This window comes from Onychomys torridus, chromosome 23 (genome assembly GCF_903995425.1).
Source record: "Onychomys torridus chromosome 23, mOncTor1.1, whole genome shotgun sequence".
NCBI lineage: Eukaryota > Metazoa > Chordata > Mammalia > Rodentia > Cricetidae > Onychomys > Onychomys torridus.
Window position 1 is genome coordinate 50,985,735 of NC_050465.1, and position 27,393 is coordinate 51,013,127.

The following is a 27,393-nucleotide window of genomic DNA, read 5'->3' on the forward strand; positions in this document are numbered from 1 at the left end:
AGCCAGGATTTGAATTTGGAAGGCTCTTCTATACACAAATATTGAGAAAGGGTCAGGGTACGGAGCACTTCAGAATTAGAAGTTAGGAGTTAGCATATCACCTCCACATCTTGTATCTCGATTAGCTGATTATATCAAATTTTTAGAAATTTTATTTTACTCAGACAAATAAAGAATCTCTCTAAGAAATCCTATGTTCTACCTGGAAAGCTAAAACTGCTGTCAGAATTGTGGGCATTACGAGGAACTATAAAACAGTTTGTAAATAGTTTATGCGGCATGCCTGCATGTCAGTGGCCCTTCCTCCACCTCCCTCCTTATATTTATTCTTTAAAGGAAATTTAAATTTGGAGACTAACTAGGGTCTCTCCCCTTGTTGAAGTCAAATACCAAAAGACCCCAGCAGGAAGCCTATACACAATGTAGGGATTATTGAATTAAAGCAAACTACATATATGTGCTAGAGGAATTTTAGATATATCATAGTAGTGGATGACACCATTTTCACTGCTTCTTGAAAGAAAAAAAAAACAATGCTAGGATCTGAAAAGTCCTCCTAGGCAGTCACACATCAAATAGAGCACACTGTAGGCAGCCATTGCCTTGATATAAGAACTCACATAGAATAGGACTCCTTTTTTAGAACTAATATGAGGCTTATAAGGATATTTTTTTCCCCTGAAAATTTCTTTACCAAAGAAAATTAAGGAGAAAGTAAACATTCAAACTAGAGTATTTTACGTCTGAGGATACTGGTCAAATATTGTTATTTTTCAAAATACAAAGGATGATCTTCTATTGTGAGATATTAAAGTCCAATCAGGTAAGTGATCCATACAAAATGTGATGGAGGTGGTGGAATTTAAAACTGAGACCAGAAGCAAAGAGCAGCATGAAGAGAAACAGCAGTAACAGATGTGGTAACAGTGTCACATAGGAAGTGCATGCGTAGAACTCATTTCGCAGTTACTGGACTGGAAGTTTCCCATCCTCTGTCCCTGAGAAGTTGTCTTCCTTCCCTTCTTGTAGTAATTTTCAGACCAGGCAAGTATGTCAATCATATTTCAAAGTGAAGAGGTGCACAGGCAAAGGCGGTTTGCTGACCATGACAGCCTGGGAGATAAAATGCAGAAGGACCCGTAAGAAAGCCAGTGGCTTACTTCTCAAACAGGAGGGGTGGGCATGTCTGTATCATGACAACCAAAAAAGAAAAAAAGAAAGAAAAGAAAAGAAAAAAGAAAAAAATCAGCTTCCTTTCCTTTATACTAGGCAGAATTTGCCTTGAGGTTCTGTGACTCTTGATCTACAGATTCTGTGCACACAGTAGATACTCAAAAGTACCTGGATGCCCCATAGAAAATGAGATGTATGCTGTTCTCCCTTGTGCTTTGGTAGAGGCTGGTCTATTTTAATTCACGCACACTGTAGCTGGAACCACATAATGCATTACTGCTACCCAAGTTTCTTTGGTTATTGAATTTGAGCCTCAAAAGCAAGAATTTGTACTTTGCACTAGTGTCATAACATAGTAGGACACCCAGGTATTGGAAAACACGTTTGTGTAAGTTTTAGCCACTAACTTATTTGTTTTTTCTCCCCAGCAGCAAGTGGCGAATCAGCTCAGGCTCCCAGTGCTTTTAAACAGGCAAAAGACAAAGCCACTGTGAGTAACCAAGTCTTCTCTTGTCCTTTACTTTGAGTATGTATTCAATGTCTTGCACAATGTAGGTATCATGTAGACAAGTATATTTATCTTAAAGGTCCACTTTAGACTGCTTGCCACCCAGCATTATCTCTGGAGCATCCGGACCAAAACTGACATCATCTAGAATGATCAATCATGGTAGTTGGTGAGGCTGCCGTCGGGCTTGCTCTCTGTTAGCAAGGTAAAATACAGAAAATTGCACAATGAGGTTGGGTGCCAACAATGGGGAAGAACAATTCACTTACATTTTGTAGAACCAACTTTAGCCTTTATAATTAACATAATATTTTACATTTTCATTACAAATTAAATCTAAGTGGAATTATGGAGAGGAACAGGAAGTAAAATTAAGTATAATTAATTTCTCTGAAGATGGCTACAGTTACCATTTAAATTTTTTTAAGTCTATTTTTCTCCAGTTTTATAGGTTTAGTAATCAAAAGCAAAACACTGTGTATTGGTTTTAATTAAATAGAGGCATTATTATAACCATTTTAGTGGCAACATGACATTCCATTTTATTAATTCATCACAACATAATCAGTTTCCTGTTATCTGGCTTTCAAATTACTTTCCACTGAATTGCAATAATATTGCTATTGAGGTCTTTTGTGCCAGTTTCCTTAGAACAGTTTTTTCTCACTGAAATTATTGGTTAAAGACAGTAATGTATTTTAAAATCAGTGCTTCATATTGTCAGTCATATTGTTCTGTATTTGCTAAATTATGATAATAAGCATTGTTTAAATGTGGATCTATTAATAATTAACTATTTCCTATGTGTGTCAATCCTTCCTACCTTTTCCTTTTTCAATTTTTTATAACATCAACTGTATTTTAAAAAGACAGAAACCAACATGAAGTATTTTGCTCTTTTTATGATTGGAAGAAAAAAAAAATAAAGGTATACTAATGAAATCCTAAATTTATAATGAACAATTTGAATGATTTCAATATGTAGATTATGAGACAATTTTGGGGGGCCCCCTATTTAAATCACAGTTCTTAGATTAAACTTAGGGTCTTTATTTGATAAGGGGAGAAATTCAGTGTCTATATGAATACATATAAGTTAGACATATGCCTTAATAAATGGTAAGTAATATAATCCATTTATTGCCTCAGTAAATAAGGAGCTGTATTTTGAGTACAATGTGATAATGATATTTGGATCTCTACTATCTAGTTCTGATTTTTTAAAAAAAAAAGTGTGTTATCATGTCTGAATCCTGAACATATTAATTTTCTAAATTTCCTGTACAATAATTCAGTTGGGAAAATTAAGTATAGTAGTTTTATAAAACAATATAGTACCTAGATACAATAGTCACTTAGTATTTATTAAATAGGATTAATTATTAGTTGGTATTATATTATTTTTAAAAATATAGAAAATTTCAGTCACAGATACAGAAAATAAGTATGAGAATTTCCCCTTTAGGAAAAGTTTCAAGTGGACATTATCTGGAAAAACTCCAGGAAATTCTCAAGTTGCTTCAGGTCCAAGCAACTCATGGGATTGGCATTTAATACTTAACTTTGAACAGATGCTCTGTACATTATTGCCATAAAGCTATCATTTGCCCTTCCAAATGTCATACATTTCATGTGTCTAAAGATTTACTCTATTGTTTCTGCTTTTGATTTACAATTGTTTCCCCTCCTAACACCTAGAGTACTTCTTTATAATTTCCTAAATCCCCAAATTCCCTCATACTTGATTTACTGCTGATAATGTAGTTCAACTCAAAGATTTTGGTTGTTCTTCACTAGCAAGCTCGCCAACCCCTTCCTTATTTTGATTAAAGTTTGGGTGGCTGTTTGCTTCATATCATTGCTTGTCTCATTCTTAATTAGAAGCAATGTCACCACTTAATTCTTATTTCCTGGTTATATTTTTGAAATCCACGCTTCTCCGGTAAAAATCAATCAAGAAATAATGACTTGTGCTAACCCAATTACACTTCCCACTCAAGGTGCTGGTACCACAGAGGAAGGAGAAAAATGTGCATCTGTGTAAGCTTATGTCTCCGCAGAAGTGTCTGTGGAGTCAAAGCTTGAGATGAAAATCTCAGTTTCATCCTCTATTTTTATAACAGCCACATCAAAGAGATGATTTGAAGTCATCTGTTTGGCTTTGTCATGCTTGTCTACATTTCTAGCAGTGTCTTCCAGGAAACACATGGCACACAGCATAGCCTCTATTGGAGGCACCAATCCACCCACTTTTCCTTGTGTGTCGTCTCCCCAGGATTTATCCTTACCTGTAAATTAGGTCCTGTGCATGTTTTATTGATAATCTCTTCAGTGCTGATTGCCTTTGTAGGATGCATAACATATTATATATGGTTGTTCTGTATCCATAAAAGTCACTTAAGTCAAGAAAATAGCTTGGCCAGTTTGTGTTTTCTAAGGTGATCTCATACAATAATTCTTAACATTTTTCTGATTAATGCAGATAATAAAAAAATATAAATTTTCTTAATCTTTAAGGTAATATTTTCCATGACTTGGCCTCAAATAAACATTGTTCCAAAATTCTTAAAACGTGCTCAAGTTATGGATGGTATTACCATCCTACAGGCTATAGTTACTACTAAAGGAGCAATTCCCACAGGAGCCCATGACACTTTCTAACGACACAATAACTGGAGAGCCTGCAGATTGTTTGGGGACCTCAAGCATAAAATCCATAAAGAATATTTTATCTATATCTTTGTTAAATACATAATATAACCTTCAGGTGATCCAGAATCTACTGTTGGCCCTCATCTTTTAATCCAGCTCTTAGAAAGCTTTGCTTATCACCATTACGTTATTCCTATCTTAATACTGATTCTCTGCTCAGTTTCTTAAGTTGGCAACACATCCCTGATGATTCACACTTCATGATTTTAGAGACTCATTGTAATCTTAAGGGTAGGGTGATTTTACTCACAAAAATACTAGCAGGTTGTAATTTCCCAGTATTGGCCGTTGTGCTGATTGTCAGTCACATCCCAGATAAGGAACCCCTCAAACAACGTATTTTTTCCTGTCTTCATGAAGCCATGGATAAAGAAATAACTAACTGCTTTTCAAAGTGAATTCATTGAAAATAACATAAATTATGAATGTATATCAGATACATGGCATATATAGTGAAAGTTGCTTTTACAAACACTGTATAGCCGACTCTTTGGAGTAACCTATTTCTTTCTTCTGAGCAATGCACTTCAGAAGAGAATGGACTGTCATGTCTTTTCAGGGATTTTCATGTCTCTTTTCATAATCCACATTTCAGAACCAAAGTCTAGATTGGCCTTCAGCCATGAGAGATTTTGACGCCAATCTGCATCGTCCTAAATTAATTAATAATAGTCTTACATGTTGTTGTTTTGCACTGTTGATTACGGTGTTTCTACCTTGAGTCCTATCATTCATCTCTTTAGTTCAAGTTCTACTCCTTTGTCATGTAATTTTGTAACCATGTGACCACGTGCAGTGCTTTGGTTTCAGAATTACACAAATTCAGTCCCTCTGTGTCTAAACAATACTATTTGTTCTCCCATTCTTCTGTCTACCCATCCTTCTGCTGACTCACTATTTAACAACTGTTATTCATGTGCCTCCTGTTTCTGGAGCATAAACAGCGTGAGCATTTGAAAGGAAAAGAGTAAATAACATAGATGCCTGTCTAGAGCAGATACACACAGATCAAATGCTTATTAGCACTGTTTGTGCATTGACGTACAGCTGGCATTTCTTAAATGAGTATTCTTTGCTGAATTCCATCTGAAATAATGCTACTCACTGAGCATCCTTTGTCTCACATATTCATCTGTTATTGGTATAGTCATTTATCATGTGTTTTATTAAAAAGCAAATGTTTAAGTTCCTAGGTCTTTATGTATTTGTAATTTGCCATTTGCTTTATAGTTTCATTTATTGGGTACTTATTTTTGTTTTCTTTTATGGCTAGAATTCTACTTTGTCAGATTCCCACTTGGCAGGCTAGTACAAACTCCCCACGACACAGCCCAGCCTACCCTAGCATGACTAAAACCTTTGTAGGTTCTGACAACTTTTTAATACAGCCTGCCTCTGCAGGCTCCACACACCACTTTCCTTGCTCAGAATCAGGGAACAAAGTAAGGAAGAAGGTCAATAAACAGTGAAGAAAGGAATAAAATCAAGGAGAACGTTATATGCCGTGATGCAGAAAAATCTATGAAAGGAAAATTTGTAAAATTCGGAAATCTTTGACGGTCTTAGCAGTAGACCATATTAATAACAAATACAACTGAAAAATTTTGATGGACCACTTCCATGTTAGAAGAGAAACATGAAAGTTCCATTTTCTAGAGCCTAATTCATTATTTCATATTTATTTATTTTATGAAATATCAACTAAAAACCAACAAAATAAAATGCATTCTACTGTGACATAATCCATATATAACATATGCAATAGATAATATATAGTCTAATAACAGCAAACTGCCTTCAATATGACACATAGGCTCCCCATCAGACACATCTGGCCCACTACTATCTCTGTCACAGGCAAACTCTAGGAATTAAAAAAAAAAAAAAATTATTAAGCTCATTTCCTCAGCTTTAAAATGCGCATAACACTTTGCAGTGAGAATGAAATTATAACTTGATATGGTACACTTAAGAGTTCCTGTCACATATCAAGGAGATTATGTTCATGGGTGGAATGTTATACTGCAAAGCCCTCGTTGCAGTCCATTCGGACTAAAATAAATTAGGCTGATGGAGCTTTTGGCCCAATTAGCAATTTATGAAGTTAACATTTATAAGTTCATTCCATCTACATTTATGTTTAAAAACCGAAATTCCTTATTCATGTCCCCTCGTGTCACTCCAGGATAATAAACTCAGACAGAACAACTGGAAAATGTGAACTCTAATGAAAGAGTTTTATTAGTATATGAAAGTTGGTGGTTTATAATAAAAGAATTTCTCTACCAGGAAAATGGGCAGGACGGTGTAATCACTTTGCGTAATTAAAATGAACCTAATGTCTTTGTCTTCCCTCATCAGGATGGAGTCACCAAGAGTCCGGAAAAGCGCTCTTCCCTCCCTAGACCTTCCTCCATCTTACCTCCTCGCCGAGGCGTATCGGGAGACAGGGACGAGAACTCATTCTCTCTGAACAGCTCCATCTCCTCAGCACGACGGACCACCAGTAAGTTGTCCCTGTTGGCTTCCCTAGAATCATTGTCTAATCCATGAACTGAAAGAGGAGTTTCTTTAAAGAAAATGAGCCAGTATTAAAAAGATATGCTCTCTCATAGATAAGAATGAGAAAAATTCTAGATTGTAGGTTGTTCGAAAATAACTTTCTGAGTCAAAGCAAATGGTGGAAGAAATTGGAACAGACTGTCTCAGTATCTACTGAATTTGAGATGGTCATTTTTAAAAGACTATTTTCTCTCTTGTTTCAAAGTTAAAAAAAAAAAATCTAAAAGAAATTAATAGAGAAAATCACCCGGTGAGTTGCTTTAGACAACTATACAAGCTTAACTCGTATTAGAATTCCACATCTTGAATTTGAAATGGAAAAGCTGTCAAAATCAACCTAAAATCCCAAGTTAAAGAGATATTTCAGTAGGCAAAATCCTTCTACAAAAGCCTGAGGACCTGAATGTAACTCCCCAGCACTGGTGAAAAACTTTGAGTACAGTGCTGGGCATCTGTAACCCCAGCCCCGAGTGAAGCAGGAAGGTCCCTGAGCTCAGTGGCCATAAAACTTAACCAATCTCTGAGCCCCGAGTTCAGCAAGAGACCCTGATTCAAAATACAACGTAGTAAACAATCAAGGCACCTGATGTCAACCTTGGACTTCTGCACACACAATGTGTTCACAAGCAAACACACAAAGAGAAAAATGAAAATTCTGCTCATTTTCTTAAAGTATTTTTATGTCAAATGACCTTTAAAACATCATGTGTTCCGTACAATGTCTTCAATTCTTTTTTTATTCTTGGCCCATAATGGACTGATTGGCAATTATAGCAATCTGCGTGGTGTGTATAATGTTCCGGTCACTACACTGTAGTTTACATTGCTGCTGAGGCTATCTAGTAAATCCTGTATTAGCATGGCATTCCACTTTTCCACTCAATGAAAATAGCTACCATTTCTAGCACATACTAGATACAAAACTGTTAACGCCCGTGTTAACAATTCCTATGGTTATTTGTTAACAGCCCCAATTCAATGACAAGAAACTAGCCTAACAGAGAGGATAACGTATTGCATGCTGCACAGCTATTACCTGGATGGATTTGGTCTTCAGTCCATTGATAACTTCACAATTTGCCTTAACACCTTAACTTTGATTTGGAAGAAATCTTGTTAGAGAGATGTTCTATCAAACTATATGAAGACCCAGATCTCTTTAATTTAGAACTAGTATGTAATGATGGAAACTGTCACTACTGTCACATTGTAGCTGATTTTAACTCAACATGTGCTTTCAAAAATTTTCATAATTGCCCTCTGTAAAGTTAACTCTCATACATGATACTTAGTTGTTTTGTTCACAGTGAAAATTTTATTGCCATTAGAACACTTGTGCCCAGCACTATTTAATTTTATGGAATATTAGCACCCTTTGACATCTATGCTAAGAACACTTTGAAAACCTTAAAACTCTTTTACTCCAGAGAAAAATAAACTGTTGGAAAAGAACTAGCAGGAAGGACATGTAAGAGTAGGTAATCTCCAGGGGAGTGACTTTAACTCCAAATATCTAGGGTTGGAATTGGACATAAACAAGAACCCCCAGACAAAACATCCAGTGCTGCCTGAAGGAACATCTTAAATTATGCCTGTATGTGTTGCTATGGAAACCGAATGGCACTTTCTACATAAACCGACTTCTTTGAGCCGCCTGGCTCTTCCCTTCCGGAGGTGTCTGTACATAGACTGCTTCTTCAAATGTTCAGAGCCAGTGTTTGCAACTTCTTTGTTTACAAGTCTGCTGAACTGTGTGACTGAGTCACTTGATAGTGATTGTAACTGACATGTTGACATCTCCAAATACTGAGCCTCTTTTAGCCCTGTACAGCAATAGCAAAAACACACATAGGCAATTAGAAAGGCAAGCATTTCGCCCTCCTCCATCTGCCTGCCATCTCCTTAACTACATACAGGAATGTTCTAGCATTTGTGCAACCTGTGGAAAGATGGGAAGGAAACAAACAATTCTATGCAGGAATCTCATGAACTCTGAGAGAAGGGAACATGTGTAATGCTGGATTCAGTAGTCCACTTAACTCAAGGTATAATGAAACCCTCTTACTAAATGTGTTAGTTTGGAATAATCTGTGCTCTCAATATAAACCGAGAGATGAACATTGAAACCCACACAGGCTAAAACTGTGGGAATAATTACACAGTTGTGTATCATGTGTACATCTGAGTCTCAGAATGGATGTGCTTGAAGAGAGGAATGAATAATCCATGCACCAATCAGGAGTCTTCCCTCAAGCAGGGATCCACATACCTCAATAAACGTATGCTGTTTCTAGCTGCAGCTCATCCATGTGGCCCAATAACAGAAGAAAAGTTTCCAAGGATTCCCAGTAAGAACTATGAAACTAAATCGGAAAAAGTGCAAGTTTTAGATTTGTATATTAACATATATCCAAAAATATCACCAGCTTATGAACATAAAAAAAGGAGGATCTCACCTCTGAGCATTATTGTGGTCTGTCATAGAGTCCGGAACACATTCGACTTTATGACTACCATGTCTGGGAAGAAGGGTGCCTTGAAGAGAGTTTTCTAACGCTGTGGTGTGTTTTTCCTCTTCGTTCTTTTCCTTGTGTGTGTGTGTGTGTGTGTGTGTGTGTGTGTGTGTGTGTACGTGTGTGTACGTGTGTGTGTGTGTGTGTGTGTGTGTGTGTGTACGTGTGTGTGTGTGCGCGTGTGTGTGTGTGTGTCACCCGGTTGTTAACATAGGGTCAGAACCAATTCGCAGAGCGGGAAAGAGTGGCACCTCAACTCCTACCACCCCTGGATCCACCGCAATCACGCCTGGCACTCCCCCAAGCTACTCTTCACGTACCCCAGGCACTCCTGGGACCCCCAGCTATCCCAGGACCCCGCATACACCAGGAACCCCAAAATCTGCCATCTTGGTGCCCAGTGAGAAGAAAGTGGCCATCATCCGCACTCCTCCAAAGTCCCCAGCTACTCCCAAGCAGCTACGGCTTATTAACCAACCACTGCCAGACCTGAAGAATGTCAAATCCAAAATCGGATCAACGGACAACATCAAATACCAGCCTAAAGGGGGTCAGGTAAGAACTCCATGATATCACATGCTTGCTATCAGAAATCCAATCCCCTTCACTGTTCAGTTGCTTTTTGTGTATTATAGCCTGACAGTTTTGTGCACAGGAGATGGGGATGTTACGAGGCCACTGGCCACCATTCATTGCTGAGTCTGCATCTCGTCTGGAGAATCAAGCTTAGGAAATACATTGAAAATCAGTCAATATGTTGTTCCCTTCTGATCATTAATGGATACCAGTAGGCTTAACCATAGACAAGAATCCTGTAGTCGATTTCTGAACAGGTCTCTGCCGCTTTGTAGGTTTGGGTATAGTAAAAAATAACTTGTATTACAGATTGAGTTTTCTCTTTTGGATTTAGACCATGAGCTCACCTGACTCTAAACACGAGTGATTTCTATTTTAACTCCTTCATTGATGGCTGATGATATCTTGTGATGTGTTTTATCATTTCCTAACATCTAGTCCAGAATCACAGTGTAGTTCACCAAGTTGCTACCTGACTGTTATTGCCTACATATTGAAAAGGGTGGGTATTTCGGTTGATACTAAACAGACAACTCTATAGAATTCTAGTGGACAGAACTGTAGCCATGAAAGTTCTACTTAAGAACTGTACTGTTATGAAAAAAGCTCTTTCCACCCAGCAGCAGGTATAGAACAAACACTTATTTGCTTTCTAAGCAGAGGGCTGTGAGTTCTCTTCTGACCTGGATCTTGCTTGGACAAAGCCTAGAAGAAAATGATACAAATACCATTTAATATATCCCAGAATATTACTATAGTATTGGATGGTTCAACTTCAAAAGGGTTTGTTGTTTGTTTTTTTTTTTTTTTAATTATTCTTAAAATGCAGGGCAAAACCCAATGTCTACCTCTGTTTGTGAACAAAACATAATGCTCCATTAGATCTCAGATTTCTCTGAGTCGTAACTGGTTTTTCTGTCACTCCTCCACTTGTGTCCCAGAATTTCTGCCTCCGACTTCTGACATTCTTCCTTCTTGCCAAGGGAATTCTATCTTAGGAGGTTTCAGAGACAGCCCTTGCTGAAATGTGAGGTCTTGAAGCATTCCTGCCTACCATCAGTACCACACTTCTTTGCTCCTCCATCCTTAACATCAGCGTTCATTGGTTTTAACGCTGTGATTCTGTTGTAGGAAAGGCCAAGGGCTTAAGACAAATCAGCTGGTGAGCCAGGGACGGGGAGGGCAGGGGCCCCTTTAAGAATGTCTGTAGTAGTGCAGTCACAGACAGATACATCTCATAGACGATGCCGTGAAAATGTGAGGTGTGAGAGACTTTTAGAGTCAAAAATATAACCCAAATTCTAACCAACTTGATCTGCAATAAAAAAACGAAGAGAACAAGAATCATCTTGTTGTTCTTAAATTCATCAGTTTTACCCATATAAGAGAAGGAAACCTTTTGAGTCATTTGGAAAGAGCCATCTTTTGCATTTTTAATAGTCATATGTAAATCATTTGGAAGAGTAACTTGAATAAAATCCGTTTAGCATACCATTAAACTTAAATGGAATGTTCTTACGATAGCTTCTGATAGGAGCTGTCTAAAAATAAAGTAACCTGTTTTGAGAAAAGGTTGTGCTACAAATCCCGGGGTGGCTTTTAATCCATGCCCCTGCCTCAGCTTCCCAAGTGCTGAGATTACAGACAAGCAACACTGGACAGGTCCCTGTTGTGAAGACCCCAAAGTCTGCCAATTCTTCTTCACTAAAAGTGACTTTCTTTGTCTCCTGAAGAAGGTTGATTTTAAAGCTATCATCTCTTAGATTTAGGGGAAAATGTAATTTCTATGCTGTCATATAGAACCTAAAAGGAAAATTTAATCTAAATTTTAAATTAATATTCTCCTTTTAAGAAGTAGATGAAACAAGCACATAGCTTAAGAAAATTTAGACAGCTTGTGTATTATCTTTTCTGTGAATCAAGCTTTACAGAAGGGCTTTGATTTATAAGGAATCATCCTATATGCATTGAGACATTTACTTTTTTTTTTCATCAACTGTATCGAGATCATTTTAAAAACACATGGTTTTCAGAGTGTGCTGTTACACACACAGTGTGTCATTCCAGCACTAGGGAAACAGCAACTGGAAGATTGCAAGTTCAAGGCCGGCCTGGCCTACATAGTGAGATCCTGCCAACAAAAGCCGCACAAGTTCTGTGCCCCTGTAATAGTTGCGAATGGGACCAGTCAACAGAACCTGTTTTCTCAGATTGTTCATTATTATATGGCTAGAGAAGGCTAAGGTGTGGCTATGTGTGCGAATTTGATTGTTTGCCTTGTGGAAGTTTCATTTACTGCCTCAATCTGCCTTTCTCAGATTAGCTGGGCCAAAGACAGTGGAATTTCCGAGAAAGACTAAGGCAAAGAGTATAGATAAGACTGTTTTCTCATTCACATATAAAGATCAATGAGGTTGCCGACTGGTCTATGACAGATGTGCAAGAGAGAGCAAAGCGTGGTCTCTAAATCTTGAGAGACTAGACAGGCTTTGTTTTGACTTCTCTTGTCTTCTTCTACTGCCTTAATTAAGGCCATGGTAAGTGATAAATGGGTGAATAATAAAATAACGAAGTTGAAAATAGTGTCAGTCACCCTAGTGTGAAGGGAGGAACTGTTCACCAAAGTCCAATACATTACTGCTGAAAAGACTTATTTGCTGATTGTATTTATCTCTTTTTGTTATTGAAACTATTGCTATCTCAAAACAAAAGGTCCTTAGATCAATGGGCCTGTCTACATTCAACAGAGATTGTGAAACTATAATCCACAGGTCTTTTGTAGAGCAACAACATTTCTAGAGCTATATTTGTGAATATTAATTATTCAAACCTCTGAGAAAATCATTCCTTGGAGTTCACAAAACTGAAATCTGTACTGCCCTGTTTTGTTTGCTATTTTTTTCAGCCAAACAAGGGTATGAGTAGCCTAGACCTCAGGATGCCGTGGGGAGCTGAGCAGACGGTTTAGAAGTTAATTTACTTCAGTGACCTAGTCTTCTATTCCTTAGAATTTTCTAAACATCTTAATGACGGGAAAACATTAACATGAAGAAATTATGGAGCTTGACTTTGAAGGAACTCCTTGCTTGTCTGTAGGCTTGCTGATTTTCTAGAATTACAATGGCTACTGTGTTTATAGTGTCTTTCCCTTCCATGTCCTGTTGGGAGGCTGCTTTGAAGTCTTGATGTGTGTCAAATGGTAAAACTTTTCCAAGTTCTCAGCATTGCCTGCCCAGCATGGGGGTTTCAGTGTGGTCCCACTTTCTATGCAATGTGATAAACTGCTCTGGATAAACAGTCTCTAGGAAAGAGTCAGCCCCTTCTTCAACTTACACTTTCCCTCTACAGTTTTATGTTAATTCTACATGAAATATAAATTTATTTCAACCTACATGTCTATTTAAAAATATCTATTATATACATCAATTTTGAGGAAATTATAGGCAGGGTTCATTACATTCTGAATTAACTGTAGCAGTTCTAAACCCAAACGTGTGTTCATGAGAACATAAACTTTGCGGATGAGCACATCATTGAGGAGCATCATCGACACGGCTGACTTTTCATCTTCAGGATGTCTGACATGTTCTTGTTTTTGCTTTAATCAGATGGTTTTCAGCAACCAGAGCAACAGTTTCCATTCCAGTGGAATGGGAGCTCCATTTGAGAGAGGCATGTGATTTTGTAATCAAAGGAGAGCTTCATTCTAAGATGTGCTGAGAAATAACACCAAAAGAAAAGGTCGCTCTTCCGAGAGCTTGCAGGAATATCATTGCCCACTACCTTTTCACAAGATTCTTATGAGACAAATTCACCTGGGAGAAGACAGCAACAATGTTGCAACTGAGGTCCATCCTTCCAGGGTGTTTGAAGATTGCAGAGTGCTGATTTGGTATAATCACACACCGATATTACCTGTATCTTAGCAGTGGAGCTGACATGTAGTTGTTTAGATAAAGACAGACCCCTCAGTGCGTGTTAAAATGAATAAGTAAATATCTCCTTGGACAAGAAATTCAAGTTGATCCTGGGATGAATGTCTCTCACTTATATTGTTTTGCTGAAAACAGACCTTCAGAGATGTATCTTCTTTCATTTTACAGGTTCCAGAATGTCCAAGTAACTACTCAGATTGGCTCTTTACTGGCCTTTTCCTAAAACAACCCCATTTTTTGTGAGAGGAACGTTAATCTCTCTAAAGGGATAGTTTATCATATGTACAGGATATGGTAATAAGTTGTCACAATTAAAACACCATGCTGAAGTCCCCTTGGAGTCATGTAAATAATATCTAGAAATTAACTATGTACTTCTCAAGCAAGGTAGAAGAACAGACAGAATTAGTAGTCACTTCAAACTTCTGATTAAATGACTAATGACATATTGACCTATACTTATATACTGCCTCAAAATTATATTACTGTTATCTGAACAAAAATTCAGCTAAGCTACCGAATCACCGATGTCAATGTAAAATGTAGGAGACTAGAATCACCTTTAAGCATTTAAATTGAGCCATTATGCAACGTGGAGGACTGTGTATTTTTATTTGTCATCCTTGGCCTCATTTTAAATAAAAATGTTTCAAAGCTATTGCAATACATATATTTGTAAACAATATGTCATTATTCATGCTCAAAGCCTGTTTCACATTACAAATTGAGTAGAGTTGTATCATTTTAAAAGACCAATTAAGTTTTTCCTGGAAAAATGAGTGACTCGGGGGGAAAAATCAACAAAAGCAAGCTTTTTAAATTATAGGATTTTGAGATTCTAAAACATTCTAAGTGATGTTGGCAAGGTGAGTCTTTTTATATCATTTATTTTGGAAATCATTAAAATTGTCAAATAAATGTTAAGGCCAGACAGATCTATGAAGCTGGACATGGGTTTCTGTTCTTACAATAAGTGAATCAGAATCAATGTTTGGGTTCTGATGATTTAGAGACTTCAATGTTTAAATTGAAATTTATGAAATAAAATTAGAAATACCTTTCATCCTCATAGATTAGTAAAATGGCTCATATAAATTCTATTTTATTTCCAGAATTATTTAAAATATTATCACTAGGCATAACAAATTGAGATGATTTGCCTTCTGAAGATAATTAATAATTGAGGTTTTAAATGTAATGGTCATCACAGTTTGAAAAGCAACTACTTCCACCACTTACGTAAAACCCGAAGAATGTGGTACCTTTAATGATAGCTGTACATCCTATGCTATCCCCACAGTTCTTACATTGCAAGTTTTGTTATGCCCTAGAGATCAGCCTAGCATCATGTCTTCTGAATTTGAATGTCCTTGCCATGGGCTCCTGATGAGAGCTGCCAATGATAATTCTTTGCAAGGGACAAGCTGTCTTGTTCACGTTAGACAGGCACTGTGGTTTAAGCCTTGCCTAGCTAAAAATAGGATTCTGTGCCATTTTGAATTTTAGTTTGTTTTTTTTTTCTGCAGATACCCATATACTTGTTAATACTCTCAAGAAGACTTACATTTAAACTAAAGTTATTAAGAGTATGTACAGAAGATAAACTGTACCTTAAAGATATAACAATGTGATTTTTTTAAGCTGTCAGGGAGATGTATCCGAAAGAAAGAAAACCAAGTTTACCAATTAGCAAAACAAAAGTAAATCCTTCTTTCTATATTTATTTTGTTTGTCCTTCAAAACCTGCCAACTTCAAAAGACACAGGAAAGAAATTATGGCGGTTACGACTTTTACAGTATGTTAAAGCACAGTAAACACTTTCCAGGTCCTGATTTGCTGTGGTTTTCAGGAAGAATGCTTGACTTCCTGAATAACTAAATAAAACATTTTGCCTCAGGTCTTGAGGCTGCAACCAAATCCTAGATGGCCTAACTTAAGTCAGCTGACTGTGGACTTTGGTTTTCTTACCTTGGCATATGAAAGCAATGGGTAAAGGTAGCTCAGGAGTTGTTGCAAGCAGGGGGCCTTTAAAAGATGCAGCCATACTCAAAATAGACCCAGGGGTTCTTTGTTGACCTTTCTAGGGGACCAGGAATTCTTGCATGAATGGGAATCCTGACTTGGGACTGTCAACCAGACCAAGCATGAGCCCCACCCCACCACCACCTCCACTCCCCTACCCCCTCACGCCCCCCCCCCCAACCCCGCACGTACTCAGTGTAGGGTAACAGAACAGTTAAGTGCAGGAGGTGGTTAATAACTGATGACTGCAGGTAGGGAGGGGGTAGGGAGGCTGAGAGCAGCACCGGCATATCCTCCAAGATCTTGGGCTAACCTGAGTTACTACATGACTGAGCTACTGAGTAAACCAGAGCCCCAGTGTTCCAGCCTCCCCATCACAGATGATCCAAGTACTATTTTTCCATTCTTCCTGTTTCCAGATTCTGTCTATAGAGCTAGGATACTTGGCCTTTGGGGTTCCAGGAAAAGGAGGACTCATGCTCCAGGACATAGCTACAGTTCCGAGGCAGCGTAGTTTCTTCTCCTGCGTGGTGGACCATGGGCGGAAGGAAGTAGAAGGGCCTGTGTAGTACTCCGCATTCTCGTTCCCTCCGCCCAGGACCTGGAAAGAAAAATGTTACCTCCAATTCCTTTTAGGTTAGAATTTTAAACAAGAAGATCGATTTTAGCAAAGTTCAGTCAAGATGTGGTTCCAAGGATAACATCAAACATTCTGCTGGGGGCGGAAATGTAAGTAGAAGCTCGTCTGAGAAAGCTGTCATGAAAGTGTGTGGAGCCTCCTGCACAGCCAGGAATCCTCTCCTCCTTCTTCACATTCCTCATGACACACCTCTTTTCTCAACATGTGTCATCTAGCTTGCTGGCTTTGCTTTCTTGGTGATGGGCTTCCCGTCCTTTCCTGTCAGATCGGTTGAGAAAGGAAAGCTGGCTAGATGTACTGTGTAGTTGTTTCTTTCCGGGGGATGGCCACCCCTCCTCGCCTGCTAACTGTTCCTTGGCCTTTGCAGTCAGCAAGGTGCTTCTATTGCTTTCTCTTTTCCTCTGAAGAAGTATGCCAGGCTCACACTTTCCTAACTTCATTTCATTTACTCTTGACTCAAAGACTGGTATACATGAAAGCACCCAGAGTATGTAGTGTCAATCCTCCATGGTTCATTATTCATGGAAGTTAGGATATCTTCTGGAATAGTACAACACTGGCAAAGCATAGCTCATCTATAATTCAAAGTAAAAAGACTGCGCTTCTAGCATACATTCTATCCTGATGGGCTTTTTCCTGTCTCTTTCACTTTGTGTAAATAATATCCGATGAAAAGAAATGAATACCAAATCCACGCTTCTTACCTGTTGGTGGAAGCAGAGTGGAAGTAGTCAGTTAAGCTCAAGCTAAAGAAATCATGGTCCCCCAGAAAATAAGAATGATTTCAAAGGGTATATCATGCCGACTCTATTTTTTTTCTGCCGTCTAAGCATGGAACTCTGATAATCTGTGACTTAAGTAATGTACAGGGCGTCAGACACTGAACCTTCAGTAATCTAAGATTCTTCTATCTTCTCACTCTTTGGCCAAGCAGAAATGGATTTAAGCACTAAAAAGAAAATATTGGTCCATTCTATAAAGAATGGTCACCCGATAAGCAAAGCAGACTGAGCATGAAATCTCTGCTGTGGAAATGCCACAGTAGTATTTGCTGGGCTCCTTCATGGATGCTGGTCTATGCCTCAGGATCGGTATCCACACTGACTTGGTTGCTCTCCTGAGTATAAGTATACATAACATCATGTGATGTTTCATGAAAGAAGCACTGGTCCAGTTTATTCCCTTGAGGGTAGCAGAAGATGGACCATGCTGCCCTACATGGCAAATGCCTTTGGTCCAAATACAGCAGTAAAGAATAAATTCAGATAATGTAAGATCTTACACTAAGCTTAGGTTGGCACTTCCAACCTGCAAAACAGTGAGATTAAACTTCCCTTAAGAGAGGAATCACCTGAGTTTTTTTTGTGCATATTCCCTGTGTCTGAGGGATTCTTACATTCTTCTGATGCTGATGGACACTGGACCATTCCAACAGGTAGTAGAAAACTGTTTCAAATATTGACAGATGAAACTTTTCAATGAACCAGAAAAAAAACAAGAAAAACTATCATTTTATAGCTCAGTGTGCAAGAAAAATTGAGCCAAGCTACGGGAACAGTTTAGGAAAGCTCGCTTAGAGCTTAACTTCTGTCTCCATGCTGGTCTTGTTACTGTGAGCAGCAGTAGTCACTTCTGTATAAAAGTCACCTTGTACATAATAGCCCATCCTTCTCTTGGTTCTTTGCTATGGAAAAGTTTAACATGGTGGGACTTTTCTCAGGGGATGCTTGCCTTATTAATACAAATGTCTTCATGCTCTTACAGCATCATCTATTTTCTACTAATAAAACTTCTGTTCCAGGGTATTCACTTACTTGGGTTCTCCTTTCAAGTTTGAAGTAGGGGAAACAGATGGGAAAGTGTGTGTGTGTGTGTGTGTGTGTGTGTGTGTGTGTGTGTGTGTCTGTCTGTCTGTCTGTCTGTCTTGCGTGTGTCTGTGTGTGTCTATGTGTGTGCATTTATAAGTGAGTGACTGTGTGTGTGTGTGTGTGTGTGTGTGTGTGTGTGTTTCTGAATGTGATGTCACATGTTACAAGTGTGGGTACATGTCCCGATTTGTGCCCAGCTTGGGAGCCTTGCATGTCTAAGCTATCTAAAGTTCATTTTCTGTGATTCACACAGGTACAAATTGTTACTAAGAAGATAGACCTAAGCCATGTGACATCCAAATGTGGCTCTCTGAAGAACATCCGTCACAGGCCAGGTAAAAAAATATTTGTAACAATTTAATAATAATACCTCATTGGATTGAAGAAGTAGACAAGCAGAATTCTTGATGCTTTTGTGGAAAACATGACTGAAAAACTGTTTCAAACTCTTGATACTTCATGATTTGTTAATAGAAATTTAAGTTTAAACTGTCAGAGCACCTTCCTCTAGGATCAGTGAACCTAATTACCTGGAGGTGACCATGTGTATAGATCACTGGAGTTCTTTCAGAATATTTAGACTACAAAATACATCAAGTCTTATATGTAAGAACAGTGACTGAAGACAGTATCTCCAAATATTTTTCCTAAAATTTTTTCTACAATATGTGAAGTAAGCATTGGGTCTCACAGCTTAAGAAAGCCATTTATCTGATTGACTTCTCCAACTCTTTCTTGAGTGAGTAAGCACAAGGAATCCTCAGCAGAAGGCAATATGGCATCTTACTTGGTCCTAGACCCTTTTGTCTTTTCAGGGTTATCTCATAGGCTGGTACTTTAAAGTAGAACTTAAATTCCCACCTGCTGTGGTGGAAGATCTACATTTCAAATGTATGAGTGTAACATGAGTCATGTTTTTTGCTCTGAGTATTACAAATGGTTTATTTGTGCTAAATTCCACCTTCAGACATATATAATAATGAATAACTGTCAAATGTCTAATGTTCTTAAGGATATTTTGACACTGTACAATTTATAACATACCATTGAATTACAGGATGGCAAAATCATTGGCTTTATCCATCTGTTTGGCATCTTAACATACAAGCCAAATGTAGGTTAGTAGACTAATTATCTTCTCAAATATTGTCAAAAGTAAGTTATCACAATAATTGAACTGAGACTTCTAGACAGGAAATTATTAAGACCCTTTTGATTAAATACAAAAATGCATAGTCTCAGAGTGGACATTGAAATAGCTAGAAACAAGTCTTCACTGTACCAAAGGGTGTTCATGGCAAATCAAGGAGACTGAATCTTTGTGTATGGACTCTGCATTGCTGGTTACAGAATGGTGCCAGTAGATCCAGCCTGTCTCCTTGCCTTACCAGCAAGGGCCCTTATCTTACTTCAGACCTTCAAAACCCCTGTCCATAGCTGGTCTACCACTGAGGGACTGACTACTACTGTTAGTTCAGTTCGTCATGTAACTTGGGTATTTTGCCACATTGCCAATTTTCTTACAAAATTGAAAAAAAAAAAATGCTGGTTTCTTTGATTCTGGGCAGATGGACAGATGGAATGAGTCAAATTCACCTAGAGTTTGGATGCACAGAAACCATCATAGAAATAAAGGCAATGTTCTGTGTATGATTTGCTGGACATAAAAGACTATTGTCACAGACTCCTACTTGTTTCTAAATCTGGTTCTTCTATTATAACTAAGTTGGATGACTAAATTCATAAAGGAAGTGTCAACCTGGAGATCCTTGACAATAGCAATCTTTTCACAGAGTTGCTGTGGAATGTAAGCATCCACCCTGAAAGAAAAGGAAACAGTTCAATGCTCAAGGACACGAATAGAAATATCTACACTTCACTTTAAAGCATGATGAAGATTATAGTTTTTCATGATTACTGCTCAGGGTGACTGCCAAAGTGTTTTAAAACCAGAGGCATATATCTTTAAATTCAAATGGGCTTGTCTAAATGTTCCATAAGACTCTAGTGAGAAACTAACAGACCTAGAATTTGTTGGATGTAGTTTGTGTCAATATATTATTTTTCTTTCCTTTAAAAAAAAAGTTCAGCCAGGCAGTGGTGGCACGTGCCTTTAATCCCAGCACTCGGGAGGCAGAGGCAATTGGATCCCTGTGAGTTTGAGGCCAGCCTGGTCTCCAAAGGGAGTTCCAGGAAAGGCACAAAGCAACACGGAGAAACCCTGTCTCAAAAAAAAAAAAAAAAAAAAAAAAAAAGTTCAATAATATTTTAACTGAACTATGTTAACACAGCCTACCATCAAATAAAAGGATCTTGGGAGAGGAATTTCTACCATAATCCACCAAAAAATACAAAAATAAGATTCCAAAACAATTAATATCCTTAGTTAAAAGGTCCAACATTCTCCAGCTATCCAAGGTTACATGAATGAAGCTAATCCCATCACAATCAACAAGTGAGACCCACAGGCTAGGTAAAACATAGGAAGAACAATGTTCCCTGAAATGATGCATAGTCTGAGGTATCTCCCATACATGTGAATTACATAGAAGTTTATACACCCTAAATTTCGGGAGGAAAATGAATGCTTTTGAAAATGTACTTCAATACCTAACAATTACAAGAGGCCTTTGGCCAAGCACTTGGCTATTAACATCAATGTCTAGAGTTAGAACAAGAAAGGTGTCACAAGCTCAGGAAACATGTGATTGAACCTTACTGAGACCTCTTTCTTTATCTGGTCGGAAGATACTATGATCAGGAAGGTTTTCTCAAGACGAGCCTCCCCCATTGCCCTTGGGATGTACTGACCCTTGTAATCCTCCCCTCTCAAATGTGGAAACTTAACTGAACCCTAAAGAGTTACAGAGATACATAAACATCAAGAATTCCAAATTGAGAAGTGTTTTCCATATTTTTTAATAGATCCTTGTAAGCATTTTTCTAAATCAAAATCCAGTGGAAGTATCAGATTATGGGATGCACTTCTTCCAGACAAATGCATGTAGTTGAAACCAAGCATCCCTTGAAAATCTCTTAGGTGCAAATATATAAAAAAGATTGTAGTCTACCTTTCTTTTTTATTAAAAATGTTTTATTCATTTTACATACCAATCAAATATCCCCCTCTTCCCTCCTTCCACCCCCTTTAGTCTCCCCTCCTAACCTACCCCCCATTCCCTCCAAAAGAAGGTAAGGCCTCCCATATTTAGTAGAGGCAGGTCCAAGCCCCTCCCCCTGCCTCAAGGCTGTTCAAGGTGTCCCATCACAGGTCATGGGCTCCAAAATACCCTAACTGTCATCATAGATCCTTTCTCCAGTAACTGATAGGAGCAGATGCAGAGATCCACAGCCAAAACACCAGGCCACGCTCCAGGAGTCCAGTCAAAGAGAAAGACAAGGGATTCAGTGAGCAAAGGCATCAAGATCATGATGGGGAAACCTGTAGTCTACCTTTCTAAGTCAAAGATATAAGCAGACACTCAGCCATGGTTAACCATCTGAGAGACACTGAATAACTACTAAGTGTAGAAGAAACTCCGACATTCGAAAATCTGCAAGAGGTCTTCAGGGAAGGGTGGTCATGGCACCATAATCATCAGCAGATTCTCACACTGCAGACTGTTAGCAATACAGGAAACAGCTCGACCAAAAACCTGTCTCTGTGTTATCAGAACAGTGACCTTGTCGGCATCTGTACAAGAATCTATTCAAAGACATAGCCTGGCACTCTGTATGCTAATTAAATGGAGGCCTTAAAACTAGTTATAAAAAATGCAGTTCTTGACTCATTTCATCAGCAAAGTTGTTGATGTTGAAAACGAACAAGTGAGGGCAGTCTTCTCTCTCATATATAGAGGACTGGTTCCAAAACTCCATGTGGATGCCCAGATCCTCAGGTCTCTGACATAAAATGGCATGGATTCCCATTTCTATATATTTAAAATCATTTCATTATTATGTATAGCATCTAACACAATCTAAATGTTGTATAAACTTAATTATATAATATTCAGGAAATAATGATAAGGAAAAGGTCCTGTAGATGTTCGATACACATGCATTTTTTCAAATGTTTTCTAGCCCAAGGAGGTAGACTCTGCAGATAGAGAGGTAACTGGATTGTCCACACACCCACTGTCCTGGTTTGCCTTCCACTGCTGTTGAGTAACCATAACCAAAAGCAACTTAAGGGAGAAAGGGTTCATTTCAACTTGTACTTCCGGGTCACAGTCCATCTTGGAGGGCAACAAGAGCAAGAATGTAAGCAGAAACTAAAGCAGAAGCCATGAAGAAATCCTGCTTTGCTGGGTTGTTTTCTGACTTGCTTGTTGGCTCCTATTCATCTAGCTTTCTCACAGCCCAGGCCCACCTGCTCAGGGATGGTGCCGCCCACAGTAGGCTGAGCCTTGCCATATCAATCAACAAAGACAATCTCTAACAGACAAGGCCACAGGCACTCTGATTGGGACAAGCCCTCAATTGAGATCCCCTCAGATAACTCTAGATGTGTCAAGTTCACAGCTGTCTAAGACATCCACCATTACAGCCTAAAACTTTTTTAGATGCATGGATTTTTATTATGAAGATCAATAAACAGTAGTTTCATTTCCATTTAATTTGTTCTGGTAAAAACAAAAGATTACATGTCCGAAGTTTTAGAAAGGATGCAATAGGATATTTTCATGACTGTGTTATTTTTAGCGGTATTATAACAACTAGGAAAACCACTCTGGTTTCTAAAGCAGACATGGATAGAGAAGTAATGTATAATATGTGAAGCAATCTATACAATGGTATAAGAAGAATGTCATTCTATTGCCTCATAAGGGGAAATGGTGTGGACTGAAAATTTGAGCAGATTCCTCTCATGTCTGGTTAGGATAGTAGATTATAGCCATCTCTGGCATTCTATATGGTTTATCCTTGTGTGAGGATAGTTTTCATAAATATGAGATTTCATTTCAGCAAGGAATTTAAAAGGCTTTCTCCTCTTAAAGGTGGTGGACGTGTGAAAATTGAAAGTGTAAAACTGGATTTCAAGGAAAAGGCCCAAGCTAAAGTCGGTTCCCTTGACAATGCTCACCATGTCCCTGGGGGTGGTAATGTGAAGGTAAGAGATGAGGCCATGAACCAGTCATGTGTCTGTGCAAACATATTTCTTATGAAAGTTTTAATTATTTCTTTTAATTTTGAAATTATAATGTAATAAATATAATATAATATAATTGCATCATTTTCCCTTTTCCTTTCCTCTCCCTGAATCCTTCATTCTCTTTCAAATTCATGGTCAATATTTTTAAATTTATTGTTGTTACATACAGATATGCATGTTTATCTACATAGACGTCCCTAAATGGAAGAACCTATACTACCACTTTAGCAAACCAGCATAATCCCTAATTCTACATTCTGAAATAGCTTGATCAAAATAGATCTCTTGTTAAAGAACTTGTCCAACAGGAAGGAGGGATGCTGAGCTGAATAGACATCATATTCTTATCAGCTGTGGGATACAGGGAAAGAACCGGGGACTGGTGAAGACGCTTGGGCTAATGAAAACTAATGCTTCCCTTACACAGATTGACAGCCAAAAGTTGAACTTCAGAGAGCACGCAAAGGCCCGTGTAGACCATGGGGCTGAGATCATCACACAGTCCCCAAGCAGGTCGAGCGTGGCATCACCCCGACGACTCAGCAACGTCTCCTCTTCTGGAAGCATCAACCTGCTCGAGTCCCCTCAGCTTGCCACTTTGGCTGAGGATGTCACTGCCGCGCTTGCTAAGCAGGGCTTGTGAATGCTTCCCCTTTAGCACTGGGGTAATATTTAGGCATGAGCTCTTGGCAGGAGTGGGCTCTGAGCAGGTGTCATATTCATTCTTTACAAACCATAGATAAATAATCTCACCCCCAAACTGTAGTAATTGTTACAATTTTATATAAAAAAATGAATAGTATATGCAGAAAATTACCTGATTTCCATCTGCAACAGGAACACATGGCTTTACATGGATACAATTGGACAATTATTTTCGCTCTGCTGTTTTGCATGGAGTATTATTATTATTATTTTTTAAATTGCATTTTTACCTTTCATGTGCCTGAAGGCTATCCAACTCATTCTGAAAGGCCTTGTTAAAAATCCAAGCTGCTCATTTCACTATTCTGTTCATGGTTGAAAAGATTAAAAAACCGCCCATTGTCCCTTACTACAGGTTGAATGAAATCAAGCAGTCTGAAGGCATCTGACTGGGGGAAGGAAAGAGCATGTAAGAAACACATGTTTTAAAGTGTTATTTTGTATAAATGGGAAGAAAGATGGAACTAAGTTATTAACATTTGGGACCTGGATGATGATATCAGAGTATGCCATTCCAATAAATTATTTAACTAAAAACTAGATATAAAGCATTTGAGCTCTGGTTGAAGAAGTGGTGTCAGAGCGCATTTCTTAGGGCCGATGCACTCTCGTTAGGATGGCCTTGTGTCTGATTAGAAAGTTGGTTGATTGGCTAGATTTGTGTTCACACAATCAGTTTCAAACCCCTATTCCATCTGTTTGATACAGTATTATAGATATAAATATATATATATTTCTCTGTGGCCATTTGTGATACTTCCTCATATACTTGAATATGATACTTCTTTATTCACAGTATCTGTGTCTCCTACACCCTTTGGTGTTGCAATTTTAGGTATGTGAAAGTAGCTGTTAGCAGGGTTCTCTCCCTAGTTAAAAATACATTTGAAAAAAGACAAAACATTTTAGCATGAAGTTGCTTTCTGTAACAACTCAAAGCTGTAACCCTGTTTCAGTGCCAGAATCAAGTCTTTCCTGTGATGCTAGAAAAGTTTATTTTTCTTTGCTTTCACCAACATGGAGTTTGTGGAGTGGGTCCAGTTATACATAAAAGGGTTTACAGATTGTTGGTTCAAAGATTATGGATTGATCACATGTTTAATCACCAAATAGTTTGGATTTTAATCCTGTAATCATTCGTGAAACTGATTCCTTCTTCTTTGTTTCCTCCCTTTTTTCTTTTCCTTTTTTTTCCATTTGCTAAAGTTGAAACTATGAATTTTGGATATGTTTTCCTGTTCTCCAAATTGTATTTGTTCATTAAATTCTCTGATAGAAGATATTTGGCTTTCTTACCCCTCAGATCCCTTGATCAAAAAAGAAAAACACAGCATATTGAGAAGCTACATATGTAAAACCCTTGAGACACAGATATCTAAATCCATCTTTCTAGGATTCAACATCACAGTCTGTACAAAAATATGGTATGACTTATTTATCAGTAAATACTATTTTTTATTTTATATGTCTAGACATCACAATCAGTTGATTCATTTACAAATTGTATTTGATGAATAAGCAATAGTCAATGGCCCAAAATAGAACAAAACATTATCAAATTGGGTGGACTTTTTTTTATATATTTTATTCAATCTTTTTCTTGCCTGGGATTGGTAGGCTGAATCTGAAAAATTAAATACAAAAAAATTGACTAAGTTTTTTATGTCTATGAAGCAAGCCAAGCTCTACATGTAAGGGAGAAGGTGAACTAGAACAGGACAGGTGTAAGAGTGTTTAAGAGAGAAGTCAAGAGGATGCAAAGCAGAGAGACACTGGTGTGGCATTTGGTGACCCATTGAGTATGAGTATTTGACCACTGTAACAGTCAAAAAGAAAACTCAACATCAAACCAAGGCAGTCTTCTCAGCTAGGAAGTTGACACACCCAAAAAGGATGTCTTTGTTTGTAAATAACTTATTTTTGAAATAACTCTAACGTCTGTTTTCACTCTGGACAATTCATTCATTCATTCTCTTGAAATGTACGGAAATGGAAGATGGGATAATGATGTGTGGAGAAGTACATTCTTTTCTTACATGTCTTGATAGTGCTAGACAGGGATTAAAGTTACCTAGGAAAAAAGAAATTAGCAGATGGTTAGTGTAATTTTAAACTATGAGGAAAATAATTTCAACTTGGTTTATTATAAAAATTAAGGCTAGGCAAACATGTTCTAAGTGTTAAAATTCAGTTTCTTGCAATGTGTGTTCAAAATAAAATTATGTAAGCCCCAAGTGAATAGATTTGGCACCAAAATAATCACTTATTTCAAATGCTAATACAATTATAACAAATACAAATCCTTTCTTTGTACGAAAACGTGATCCTATAAAAATTAACATAAAGGGACTGACTTTTTGAATCCAGACAGAGGCAGAGAAATGCACAGGCTAAAAACATTTTCTTATGGGAATATGGGATGGATCCCACCTTACCTACTCTCTTAAGATAATGACTCAAATTAAGCTTTTTGGACACCACTTTTGTGGGGATACACATACGCTGATCTAGAAATGAAAGCTTCACAGTTCCATTTCCAGATCGACTCATGCCAGTTTCTCTCTGGCTTTAGCCTCTGAGAACCTGTTTAAGAATACGTAAGTATCCAGAGTTCTGAAGAGTTCAAAGGCCAACTTTTGCAATAAACTCACACACTCTGGGTCTCCTGCAACCGAAAATTGGGTACCTTTCAACAATGCAGGAAGGATCCGAGTTCATGATGAGTTTCAAAGGCCGTGTTCACTTACGAACAGACTCTTTCTGGATCTGCCTGCTGGGTTCCAGCAGGATGGTGGGCTGAAATCCCACCCATAGGAAAGATGCCTGTGTAATTCCAGCTGAGTTTGGCTGAAGGTAGCTGAAGGAAGAGGTCCAGCACACTGAAAAGTAGACTATAGTTGGCCTTCTACACACACACACACACACACACACACACACACACAAACACACAAACACACACACACACACACAGAGAGAGAGAGAGAGAGAGAGAGAGAGAGAGAGAGAGAGAGAGAGAGAGAGAA

The 27,393-nt window shown here is 38.1% G+C and overlaps 1 protein-coding gene across 1 annotated transcript in view; it reads left to right on the forward strand.

The window, feature by feature from the left end:
* Map2 (microtubule associated protein 2) overlaps positions 1-27,324 on the forward strand; it is a 133,670-nt gene extending 106,346 nt beyond the window's left edge. Inside the window, 7 exon segments of the mRNA XM_036172846.1 lie at positions 1,602-1,663; positions 6,755-6,899; positions 9,683-10,023; positions 16,639-16,731; positions 18,764-18,845; positions 23,511-23,623; positions 24,093-27,324. Coding sequence (XP_036028739.1) covers positions 1,602-1,663; positions 6,755-6,899; positions 9,683-10,023; positions 16,639-16,731; positions 18,764-18,845; positions 23,511-23,623; positions 24,093-24,308 — 1,052 coding nt within the window. The 3' untranslated portion in view covers positions 24,309-27,324.
* The last annotated feature ends 69 nt before the right edge of the window (positions 27,325-27,393 follow it).